The sequence below is a fragment of the Hermetia illucens genome, chromosome 1, assembly GCF_905115235.1.
Source record: "Hermetia illucens chromosome 1, iHerIll2.2.curated.20191125, whole genome shotgun sequence".
Taxonomy (NCBI): Eukaryota; Metazoa; Arthropoda; class Insecta; order Diptera; family Stratiomyidae; genus Hermetia; species Hermetia illucens.
In genome coordinates, this window is record NC_051849.1 from 218,662,251 (window position 1) to 218,675,009 (window position 12,759).

Sequence of the window (12,759 nt, forward strand, 5' to 3'; positions counted from 1 at the left end):
GTTAAGCAGGCGTTAAGTCAAGATACCATAAAGCCTATAGTACTGTTGCGTGCTGATTTATAAGACGCTGATCATGTTAGCCACGTCCTAGTCCACTTGAGTTCTGTCTTGAATATCGAATATGGTTCCGAGCCCGCAATATGTGCCATACTCTCACCAGTCTCACCAGCCCCTGCAGGGAATGCGACTCTCTTTTTCGTAGCAGGTATTTGCCCACCTGTCAAATCCTCGGTAGGTTGTAGATGTATGTCCACAATCTAAAAATCACGTGTTAGGGGCTGTCTATATTCGTACCCTACATACTACCCAATTGTTGTTAAGAACATCCCTTACGTGTCGCTGGATTTGATGGCCTCAAAAACTAATTCAACGAGGACTTGGCCCTCTCTTCGTTTTCTGTATAAAAGACACTTCTGTTTCACTGTCTTCTGGATTGATCTTATAGCGGATCTCGGTGGGAACTTCCGCAAATTTCTTGCTTTCGGTTGGCTTAATAAGCAGAGCAGACGGTCTAGTCCTTCTTTGCTTCCTCGCTTTTCCCTTTGGTTATCGACCATTTGAATCTTCCTTGACTTTAGACAGGCGCTTTCCAAGGGTAATGCCATGTTGTTCGCTTTTTGCGTCCTTTGCGTCCTTTTTTGAGCCCTCGACACTACATGGAAGAAATCTCTTTCCGACATGTCTTCCTCTTTCCGCTTATTCCCCAGTAAGCTTTGAAACGAACTTGCTTCCCATGTTCTTCTGTAGAACGAAATGCGATCTAGGAGTTTTTCCGGTTCCATAAGCCTATTTTTGACATCTCTGCTGACTTTTTTTTTTGTGAAGGATTGTTGAGGACTGCTTGTGCTTCACAACTGCTATATATTTCTTGACAAACCTCTCCTCTTCGGCCCTTGTACAGGCAAGTAGAGGTTCTCGATAATGACTTCCTGAAACTAATGGTCTTTTTTTTAACTAGTGTTAACCATTTTTGTTGTTATGCCGCATAAAACTATTGCTGCCCTTAAGGCGTGTCTCTGGTACGCAATAGACGTCAGCTGTAGGATAATCGATCACCATTTGGACAGTGGCGCGTTGGGAATACGGGATCACGAATTTTGGGAACATCTGATTCCATAGATTAAGAATTAGGTTTGGTTACAGCGAATTGTTGCTGCTTGTTGCTAAGGGTTGAAGCAGGGTTTCAACCAATTCGCAAAATGCATTTAACGGCGGGTTGGGAGAGCTTTGACTGTCGGAAAAGTCTTTCGGGTTGGTGGCCGTAGAGGTATTGGCACTGGTCAAGTTTGTTACAGATGTGTCATCGTTTGCTTGACACGAGTTTGTTCTGTGCATTTGGCAATCTCCCTATTGGCTACTATCTCTTTAAAGGCTGGGTACCCGCAATAACAAGCTAGGTGACCAACTTGACCTTCGTTGAAGCTGTATGACGCTTCAGTTTAGAGTGTTGGGCATTCTTCGGGTGGGTGACCTTTTGAGCATTTTACGTACTTGTGCACTGTAGGGCAGTTTTGAGGTATGTTTTGGCAGTTGCAGCTTTGCATTTCGATGTGAGTCTTGACCTTTCCGAGAGTTACCTTTTGGTGAAAAATGTACTTCACCTTCGTCATTCCACTGAGCTCCGAGGAAGGTTCGAAAGTGTCGATTGAGGTCTTATAAGAAGTGATGCGTTTTTCCTGTGAAAAGCTTCCCATTGAATGTGGGTGTTTTGTTTTAAGGCCGATTATCATTTTCTTGGAGTTAGTTCACCTAACAAGCCCTTGGAAGATCAAGGACTGTGTTCTTAGAATTGAAAGGATTTCGGAGCCGCGTTCAGTGCAGCTCATTAAAAACGAACGAAACAATTTTAGGACTATTCTCTGTGATGTTTGCAAAGAACCCTCGTCCTCTTTAAAGGTGCCTTAAGTCCGTGATTGCTGGTGTCACCTTTTTCTTCTTGTTAGTTTGTCTGGTACAGTTAATGGGAGCTGGGGTAACCTGGGGAGTACTTGGAGATTTTGCACTAACTTTAATTCTCCTTAATTTCGTCCTTTTTACACAGTTTATGGGGTCGCTTTATTCTTCTTTCCTGATGATAACTTCCGAGTAGATGTGTTCACCTGCATCTTCGGCGAAGTATGATGTGGTGATGCTTGTTCATGTTGAACTTGCTGAACAACCTTCTGTCGCTTTCTGTTGTTTTGTTTTTTAGGAGAATGCACATTTGTGCCGCGCACTGCAACTATTCTAAACGTACCGTGTCAGGGCGAACTGGTTCCCAGGGCTTGGTTGCTCCGCCGAAGTAAACTTTGGGGGGATGTGGTTTGAGTTGCTGATGGTTCGGAAGAGACGAGAAATTTTTGATGGACCAAAAAAATTGGGAGAAAAATGTTCTAAAATTCGTCTGGTAGTACATCCTTGAGCCTTGGGACTAACAAGATTGAACTCCTGTAAAAAGTCTTTGGTTGGGAGTCATATTTACCCAAGGGTGAGATTTATTTATTTATTTATTTAATCAATTACATATTGTCCTCAGAGGGAGGAGCAAGTAAATGGCATATTTTGCGCTTAAAGCTAGAGAGGGACATAGAGTCAAAGGAACCAAGCTGTAGGGCATTGTAGGACCGGCAAAACCTCGGGATCGGAGAGTGAAAGTAAATCTCGAGCTTGGCGAAGGGTACATCAAAAATGTCCGCATTACGTGTGTTATGAGACGAGGCGAGACGGAAAGTAATATCCGAGTTGGCGGAGCAGTCCATCAGACCATTGCAGAGTTTGAAAAGAGTACACATATCAAGGAAGGTACGGCGTTGCTGTAGGGAGGGGAGATTGAGGGTGCGGAGTAGTGACGGATAATCAACCCGTGGAAGGTTCCTTTTGTAAAAGAGGGCCCGGGTGAATTTGCGTTGTACAGCTTCAAGAGTGCGGCCGTCACGGATGCGGTAGGGGGACCAGGCTACACAGCAATATTCAAGGATGTTTTTCACAAGGGAATTGAAGAGTGTTAAGGAGGGCTGGATTGAGGTAAAGTCGGACGAGGAACGTAGGATAAAACCAGACATTTTGGAAGCTCTATTGATGATCTCAACCAAGTGGGAATTGAAACGAAGTTTATCGTCGAATATTACATCCAGGTCTCTGAAGGAGGTCAGTAGTGAAAGGGGTTGACCACTGAGAGAATAGGAAAAGGATGATGGGGAGGGTTTGAGGGAATAGCGCATCCAGTGGCATTTGTTGACATTCAGTGTTAGCTTGTTGACCGAACACCAACGGACTAAATTATCAAGGTTGGATTGTAAGAGAGCACAGTCCAATGGAGACGAAACAGAGGCAAACAATTTAAGGTCGTCTGCGTAAAGCAAATACGGACAGGTGAGGATGGAGGCGAGGTCATTGATAAAAAAACAGGAAGAGTAGGGGGCTAAGTGTAGAGCCTTGGGGAACACCAGAGGAAGGAGAGAAGGAACCAGATGAGTGACAATGAAAAGAAACTTTGCAGGAAAGGTATGAGAGATAGGAGGAAAGCCAGGAGATGACTGAGGGAGGGAAGTCTAGCGAAGAAAGTTTAGAGAGGAGAATGTTATGGTCAACGGTGTCAAAGACTTTGGAGAAATCAGTATAAACAGCATGTACCTCCTGTCGTGAATTCAAGCATTTAGCAGCAAAGTTGGTAAAGACCAGAAGATTTGAAGCCGTTGATCTATGTTTCACGAAACCATGCTGCTCTTTGACAATGAGGTGACCGAAGTGCGCGGTCAACCAGTCGTTGACGTATCTTTCTAGGATTTTGGAGCAAGGGGATAGAAGGGAAATGGGGCGGTAGTTCACAGCAAGGGAAGGGTCTCCGCTCTTGAGGATAGGAATGATAAGGGCCTCTTTCCAGAGACGGGGAAAGTAGCATTCATCTAGACTTTTGTTGTAGATTATACATAGGGGGAGGGAAATGTGTTTTCTACAGTTGAGGAGGAAGAGATTAGGAAGCCCATCGGGGCCAGGTCCGACATTGGGGTCAAGGTTACCAATGAGGAACTCAACCAAGGAAGACGTAAGGAGAGGAATGGCTAGTGATTCGGAGGAGTCTGCGGTTATGAAAGGTGTAGAGGGTGAAGGGCTCGAGGGAGAAAACACTGAAGAGAAGTAGGTGCAGAGAAGGTCGCAGGATTGTTGTGGGGAGTTGGCAGTGGAGTCAGCGAAGCTGATAGAAGAAGGGACAGATTGAGTTGGATTACGAGAGTTGCGAGCGTGAGACCAAAAGGGTTTTAAGTTACCGCGGGCAAGGGCGGCTTCGACGCTCAATAGGTACCTTTTACGCGCTTTTCTGACCATTGACTTCACAGTATATCGTATAGCTTTAAAGTGAGCAAGGTCGGCGTCATTTTTAGAAGCCCGAAACTTCTTCCGCAGTGTATGTTTCAAGCAAATGTTAATATAAACTTGCGTTGTGAACCAAGTTGGGTAAGAACGTAGGCAGGGAGGGGAAGAAGGGACATAACAGGAGAGGAGATCAGAGAGAATATTGTAGAAGGTGTTAAGAGCTTGATCACACGATGAATTACTTAATATATGTACCCAGTTGAAAGACGCTAAAACTGAGTTCAGACCGTCAAAATTGGCCTTGCGGAAGTTGAACTTAGTGGGTTTACGCTTGGTTTTGGGTTTTGAACGAGGGAGCTCCGCTTCAAATTCAACCGCGGGATGGTGAGCGTCGGTTTTTACATACGGGGATGTGCCAGGAAATAAAGAGAGGTGGCGCTCGGGGAGGTTGAAAAGGAAGAGATCGAGAGTGCGGCCCAAGGAGTTTTTGGTGGTATTGAAATTCAGGGCAGAGCAAGTATACATAAAGGAAGAAAGTGGGAGGGAAGAATGGGTGAGGTTGTTGGAAGGAATTGGAAGACTAGGATGATTAGGCCAGTTGAGCATGGGGAGGTTGAAATCTCCACAAAGGAAGAAAGGGAGGGAAGGGAATCTGACGGTAAGGAGTTCAGACAAACTGTCAAACAATTCTTCATACAGGTGAGAAGAGCTAGCACAGGGGACATATACACAAAAAACAATGAACGGGAGGAAGTTGGGCGGGGAGACACGAAGAGCAACACAATCAAAAGGAAAGCCAGAGGAGGAGAAGACGAGTTCAGCGGGGTGTGAATCTTTTATAACAATTAGGACTCCACCGCCAGTGGACTTACGAGAAGCAGCCCGGTCCCTGTCACAACGGAAAGTGGAGTACCCTTCGGGGAGCTCGGAGTATAATATGGCATCGTCTAGCCAGGTTTTGGAGATACAGATGGCATGGTGTTGCTGAGCCAGCGCGGATAAATTGAAGGCCCCCAGCTTGGTTCTTAAACCCCTGACGTTTTGATAAAACAGACGGACAGTGAACATGGATCCAGTTATATAGCTTGGCGAGGCAGGCGGGTTGCCCTGAAATTTACCCGCGAATTGGGGCGCTATATGGCTTGATGAATACACCTTCAGGCCAGAAAGAAAGGTTGCCGAGGACATCAACTTCGTGTGGATAAGTAACCTTGAAAAATGCTATCACCCGGTCGGTGTTGTCGTCTTTTGTGAGTTTAATGCAGGACAGAGGACAGAGTAAACCAACTTTGCTCCTTATATACTCCAGAACATCGTTCGTAGAAGTTGCGAACGCTAGCCTGGAGATGAAGAGCTGTTTAGGTGGGGACGCCACCTTTAACTTGGGGCCACTGGTATGGATGGATGAAGTGCCAGGATATATGGCGGTATCGGAAAGCGGAGCTTCGTTGGCGACAGGAACGATGTCAGAAAGTGAGGCGGCTGTGTTCCGATTCAAAACTTGCTGAGGAGGCTGCGGATATTGTCCCGTCGTAGGCGCGATGAAGCGAGACAGGATCGGAGGCTCGGTGGACCGTAACTTGTCGCATGGGGGCCGCTGGATTAGGGGAGTAGAGCCAGTAGAGGCAACCCTGATGTAGGAGGGCATTGCAGGCGAATTCAACACAGAATGAGAGGTCGGGTGCATAGACTCCTGAGATGATGTTGAGGCTACATTGTTATGCACAGTAGAAAGATGGTGGAAAGTTGTGGGGAAGTTAAAGTTAAAGAACATTTTGACACATAAATGTTGAGCTCATTTGAAAATAAAAACGAATAACATTGAAATTTTCTCTTTCAGAATGAGTACAAATACGGATGAAGTCCACTTTCGGGTCCTGGATTATTGTGTGTTTGCGGCCATGCTCCTGTTATCGGCCAGCACCGGAGCATATTTCGGATTTTTCAGGTAAGTGATTAGCCTTTAGTATCAACTTTGTGTGTGCATGAATATCGGTTGACCCCTTTGCGGGTAGTTTCATGGTGGTTGTGGTTACATTAATATCGCTGGTAGACCTTCTTGCGGGTTGAGCATATGGGGTTGTGTTTTAAAATCGGGGGCTGTATACCTTAATTGTGGTGCTAGATTGGCCTTGCATTCACTGGTATAAATGCTGAGCCTACACACAGGATAAACCAGTACCGTTGTGGTAACTACGGTGGGCTCTCTTTGCCTATTCAATCCGTGTCCAAAAGGGACCGTAGGATTGAGCCTCTATGGCAGGTACCCTGGTTTATCCCCCAAGACTTTCATGCACATTTTTCACTCTATGTCGACTAGTACTAATCTAGTTTTTTTTGAACCTTTGCAGACGAAAAAACTTTAAACAGAACATACAAAATCCCGATGCCCCGATAAGTAGTAAAGATACAAATTTTGGTTCCTTATCGCTGAATGAATACCTTCTGGGTTCACGGAAGTTGAAGGTTTTTCCAGTGGCAATGAGTCTGGTCGCTAGGTAAGTATCTTTTTGGAGGTTCCATTTCATGAGCTTGTGTATATTGCTTTCGGCATTTGAACGCTTTTCCTGATCATTTCAATTTAGTTACATTTCAGGTGTCACAATTTTGGGAACACCATCAGAGATTTATACATATGGTACCCAGTATTGGCTTATTGTTATTCCAGTCATACTCATGGGCTTTGCTGTTTCGACAATATATCTTCCAGTCTTTTCAACATTACGAGTTGGATCATCGTATGAGGTGAGATATGATGTTTTTATTACTGTTGAAATGTAGGAAATATCCTTTTGGATCAGCTGAAGAGTAGACAAAAAGGGCAGCCATGTTTTTCGGATAGTATCGAATTGAGTGTGACAGATGACCAAGTAGACAGACAGATATTGGATCGATTTTTGGTTTGAACAAAACTTTAAAAAGTATGAAGCAGCAAGGATTACTGCGAAGAAAGGCGGAACAGCTCAAAGAACTTGCGGAAAGTGTTCGGGCAAATCATTGAATGCTGTTCAGCCTGCTAGAGGGGGACGACTCTTATCTTAGCCTCCTGGGATAGCTACAGAATCCAAGACTAAATTGGATTTGGCTCAAACTTGTCAAAAAGCTGCTCAGACTCGTCAGACTCGGTATGTCTATCTTCAGTGGTGATAAATGATCGGCCTTATGATTGGCCAAAGCTACCGATCATACGAACTCCAGCCTTGACTGGTCCGGATGTTTCTCAGAAAATTTGATAGAAGGACCCTCGATTTCTCAAGGTATTATAGCAAACAGTTTCCTACTCCGGCAAACTATTTAACATTTTCTACTTTGAAGACATTAGTTACTAGTTACGATGAGCACTCAACCTTGGTTGATGCAAGTATCCAAAAAGAAGTTTCTCTAATTGCAAAGGAGTCCATTTGGTCTTCGCTTGCGAGGGGTTTAGAGAACTATCAGGTGGTGGGGGATGTAAATTGGTGGAGCAGAAAAATCTGAGCCAAAACTGGCTGCCCTAAGAGGAGTCGAGAAAACGTGACAGCAAAATTGGTTGCTTCGATTGTGACAAGAACCACCATACGTAAATCCGCTATAAGAAGGTCATTCGTGCCAATAAGACTTGTCTTCCTACTAACGACTCTCGTTAATGTAGCGGTTCCAGCGGCGAGTTTTGGGGCGATTTCGCGGAAGACAGAATGATAAGGAACGAAAGCCAGTAAATCTTATATTACTAGCTAACCAGCTGTCAGGGAAGGAATGCCGATGGAAGGTATACCGTCATGGTGGCGTTTAAAGACGATCCCGTTGGGGAACTCGATAAACAAAACGTTGGTTGGCTTCAAATAGCTGGAAAAGCGACTTGATTGATGTCCAGATTTTCCTTGTGTGGATCATAATAGGTTTCAAGAATATGTTACCTCTTTCATCACCTAGTTTTGGACCTGCGGAGTTCATCGACTAAAGTACTTCTGGTATTCAATGAATCTGCAAAGTCCACGAGCGGCCTTAGTCTGAACGATAAGCTTTACACGGCAGTTAAGCTGTAGGATGACTTGCTGAATTATTGATTAGATAAAGAAAATACGAACGACAGTTTTTATCTCAAAACTGTGCAATATGATATAATGAAAAGGCTAACAAAAGAACGTCTTCTGGTGAATATTGCATGGATTTTTGGTCCCTTCAATGGCTAGCACCAAGGACGATTTCCTTATAGATGTAGATGCAGAGTATCTGACAGTCAGACATCGGTAGGGACGATGTTTCCCTAGATGAATTTCAATCGAGATGGAAGCATGTCTAAGTAGAGTTGTCAAGCTTGGAGTGCATACGTTGTACACTCGGTGAATGCAGTATGCATCTCTTATGGTAAAATGTGTTATTTAGGGCGGTGACAGAATCATCGAGGGTGGGGGGAGGCCGAACATGATACTTCTCTGTGCAATGATCCGAATAAAGCCTCTGAAAACAAAAGGGAGATTGTCAGGGTTGGAATTGAATGGTTTCGACAACCAACAGGCCGATAAGGTCTCCGACGCGGAAAGTTCGCTCCGGACTGGCAATTCCTCAAGGTAAGTAGGCTCACTTCATTCCGGCTACCACTGTTTTGGAAGGCTCGTCCTGCTTTGTGGGGGGCGCAATTCTGTTCGAACCACGTCGTTAAAGACGACGCAATGTTCGACAAAGTTGTTAGTGAGACAGACCCGAAAAACCTTAGTCAGGTCACAGGTATCACCGATTCGCCAATCTGACCCGACCATCAAACAACGCCTTACCAATGTGTACGCAGTACCTGAAGAACTGTAATTTAGAGAACTTCTCACGAAATCGGAACTTGGGGACTAACAACCTTCGCAAATGTTCCGCGCGATGAAACTAAAAGGAGGTAATAATGTCGCAGACAGTACCCTTAAACCTCTTTGGTCGTAAGGTCTTCCAGCCACTGTTCAAGCTATTCTTAATATTTCCGAGGCAACAGATCGTTGGCGCTTGTCGGAGAGGGAAAATTGGATTCTAGAAGTGCGAGAATCAGTTCGCATTTCAACTGTGGTTTCGTCAACATTGTTGTCTATGACATCGGATAATTTACGTAACGAAATCGCAGATGGAAGACCCTCGTCATCAGGGAAGGGTATTGGCGCAAAAATTGCTCTTAACATTGGAAGATTCGTGAGGTCGCGAGATCTGACGTCAAAATCCCGGATAACTAGTACAGACGCTGTTGAATTCGGCAACCGGTGGCATCATCAACCAAAGCGGTTAGTAATCCCCGGCGGTCTTTCCGGCTTCAAGTTTTTAGTTGACACTATTACGGATGTAATGCCACCTCAACCTGCTGTAACCGAACATTTTGCCGCCAATGGTTTCATTATCCACACCTATGGTTAGCAAGCGCTCACTATCTGTTTTGGATTTCGCCGAGAATTTACCTGAAGTTTCTCCGTTGTCGACGTGTTTCGTCCAATTTTTGGTGACTATTTCGTCAAACATTTTGGTTTAATCATCAACATCAAGAATCAGCGAATTATGGATTCTTAAACAAGGTTGCCCTCACGGTGATATCTTAACTGCATCGACTCCCATAAGGTATGCACTCTGTCAGACGACTCAGAATATCATAGGTCCTCAAGCAGTTTCCAAGCGCAATCAATCCATCCGTACATGTCACCATTGTGCATGGACTTCGGCATCATATTGTTACGAATGGACCACCAGTTGCAGAGAAACCTGGCAGACTCAAGCCCAAGAGACTTAGATCGGCCAAACAGGAGTTCGATTATATGCTGAAGATGGGTTACTGCCGGTTTTCGAGCTGCCCTCGGGCATCGCTCTTGTATCTTCTGCCCAAAAAGGATGGCACATTTCGTCCTTGCAGTGACTAATGTTGACCTAATGCCGCAAAAAACCCGATTGGTACTCTATGTCCCATACTCACAACGCTGTCGCAGGCGTAGCCAACAAAACTGTATTCTCAAAATTGGATCTCCATCGCCGAATCTGATATTCCGAAGGCAGTAGTCACTTCATCCTTTAGTTTGTTTGAGTTTGTGGTGATGACATTTGGATTGAGGGATGCTGCCCAACCGTTTCATCGGTTTTTGGACGAAGTATGTTACCTCGAGGTCTCAATTTTTGCTTGTGCTATATCGATCGAAGTGACCGGAGCAACACCTAAAGCATCTTCGTCTAGTACTGGAAAGGTTAGACTCCCGTCGCTAGAAAAGCATTTGAAGCCTGCAGAGACAGTTTTGCTCAGTGTACTCTACTGGTGCATGACCAGCCAGATCAACCGTTTACCTTCATTATCGATCTGCCAGCTATAACCATCTCGTTCCCGGTTTACTTTAGTAGGGCGGATCTCATCGGAGCTCAGGACTACGACGAAGAATTTTAATCATTAATTGCGCGCAACCCAACCTAGATAAAGCTTCGTCAGTTAGATGTTCAACAGTGGGTTCGCACTTGTGAGCGCTGTCAGCGTCCAAAAGTCGTCGCCATACGAAGATCTCCAAGAGTTTCCCGTTTCTAACCATCGTTTTCACCAGGTTCATCTTGAAATAGTTGGACTGCTTGCACCATCGCGAGGCTATCGCTATTGTCTCACATTGTTAGACAGGTTGACATGGTGGCCTGAAGTCGTTCCCTTGGCAGACCAATTTACGTTGCAGAGGCGTTTTAGGCTACTTGAATTTCCCGTATTGGAGCTGCTAGCGTTATCACGAGTAACTAAGGACCACAATTAGAGTCAGCACCATTCACCGCACTCACCAAGTTCCTTGGTTGCAACCTGAACCTAAACCTGAACCTTAATAACACCGTCTCATCCAACAATGGTGTTATCGACAGATGGTATCGGTCATTAAAAACCGCCATCATCCTATTAACTGTCTTGAATGAACTGCGGAACGGTGTCAAAGAGGACCTTGGTGTCTCACCCGCGGAATTTGCCTTTAGAACCACTCTACGAACTCTTGGAGAATGGTTTTTGGACGATGTCTCAGCAAACGGATCTTCGCATTTTCCTTAACCATTTTTATCACGCATGAGGCAGTTGTGTCCCAAATCAACACACCACACCATTCACGAGTTGTGAAAACCCGGCCGAACGAATTTCATCAGAAGAAGAGATTCTGTCATGGGAAAGGCGCATTGCATCAGCCGAGATCAGGCAACCATCTAGCAAAGAATTATATTCCGACTTTCAATCAATCGTTGTTGAGTTAGTAACGGGTTTTGAATTTTCATAAGTTCATAGCATCCTTACAACGCACACTACTAAAGTAACTAGTAAGTAAGCAAACCAAATCAAATCGAAGGCACCCACCTAAAGCTCACAACCAATGTCACTCATCCAAAGCTCGCAACCGAAGGGATATACTCAAAGCTCACTACCGAAAAGCAAACCAAAAGATCATCTTGCTTTCTCTCTCTAACATACACAGTCTTATGGCAGGGTGGATCACTTACTACTCTTCAGCATTATAATTTAACGTGGTGGCCGTAACTCTTGAGAATTGTAGTATACCGCTTCTGTTTAGTAACACCAATATAGTGTGCAGAATTGGCGAAGGAAATTGACGACGTAAGAGAGGGTGTTCCAATTCAGGAGCAGCTACGTAATTTGCATCTAATCATAACCCATCGAGGTCTGAGATCTCTTGTATTATATAAGAAAAAAATAAGCCTACCCATCCAAAATGCAGTGTTGAGTACATTCGCATTATTTCACAATTAGCTTGACATTATCGCGTCTGAGACATTGAAGAGGAAGCGACTGGCTCCCGAAATACTAGCAGATGCGGTAAATTGAATTATTATTCGATGTTAATCTGGAGAGCAATCGGCCTATTAAATTTAATTAGAGCCAAATAAAAAATCGTAGATAAGAAACTTAATTTGATGACACAGTTATTAACAGAATGGAATTGTTTGGCTAAAATTATATAATTTGTTAATAATTTTTGGAAAATTACTTACTTAACTGATCAAAGTCGCGGAATAATTACAAAAGTATCTTTACAACTCATCATCAGATGAATCAAATCACGCAGCAAAAAGATGCGCTATTGCTCTCCTTTCATAGATAGGAATCTCATGGTAAGGATCAAAGTCTAATCGTTTTTATGGTACCTATATATCCGCTCCTCCTTGTAGAAGTTTATCTAGCGTACAAAAGCTGAGCTGAATTGAATTATCACGATCTAGTTGTGGCATTCCGACATTAATTGCTTTATGATAATAATTACTTGAGATTATCAGTGAGCGGCCTTTGTTACCCAACAATTATACGAGGTAGTCATAATCGTTTGTCGTTATTTTGCTGAATGACTATTTGATATTTGCGTAACGTGACTTATTATTCCTTAATTAAAGACAGATTAACTGATTAATTGGGGATGAGATGAGATAAGGGCGATGTGTTGCTTAGTGTCTGCACTAGGACTTTATAGGTTTTTTCATCATTATCATCAATGGCGCAACAACCGG

The 12,759-nt window shown here is 44.1% G+C and overlaps 1 protein-coding gene across 2 annotated transcripts in view; it reads left to right on the forward strand.

Annotated features, from left to right (window-relative positions):
- LOC119648835 (sodium-coupled monocarboxylate transporter 2) overlaps nt 1–12,759 on the forward strand; it is a 67,352-nt gene that overhangs the window by 31,427 nt on the left and 23,166 nt on the right. For both annotated transcript variants that reach the window (XM_038050704.1, XM_038050713.1), the window contains exons 2-4: nt 6,134–6,241; nt 6,645–6,791; nt 6,879–7,038. In XM_038050704.1, the coding sequence (XP_037906632.1) occupies nt 6,135–6,241; nt 6,645–6,791; nt 6,879–7,038 (414 nt within the window). In that variant the 5' untranslated portion in view covers nt 6,134. The remainder of the gene's footprint in view (nt 1–6,133; nt 6,242–6,644; nt 6,792–6,878; nt 7,039–12,759) is intronic.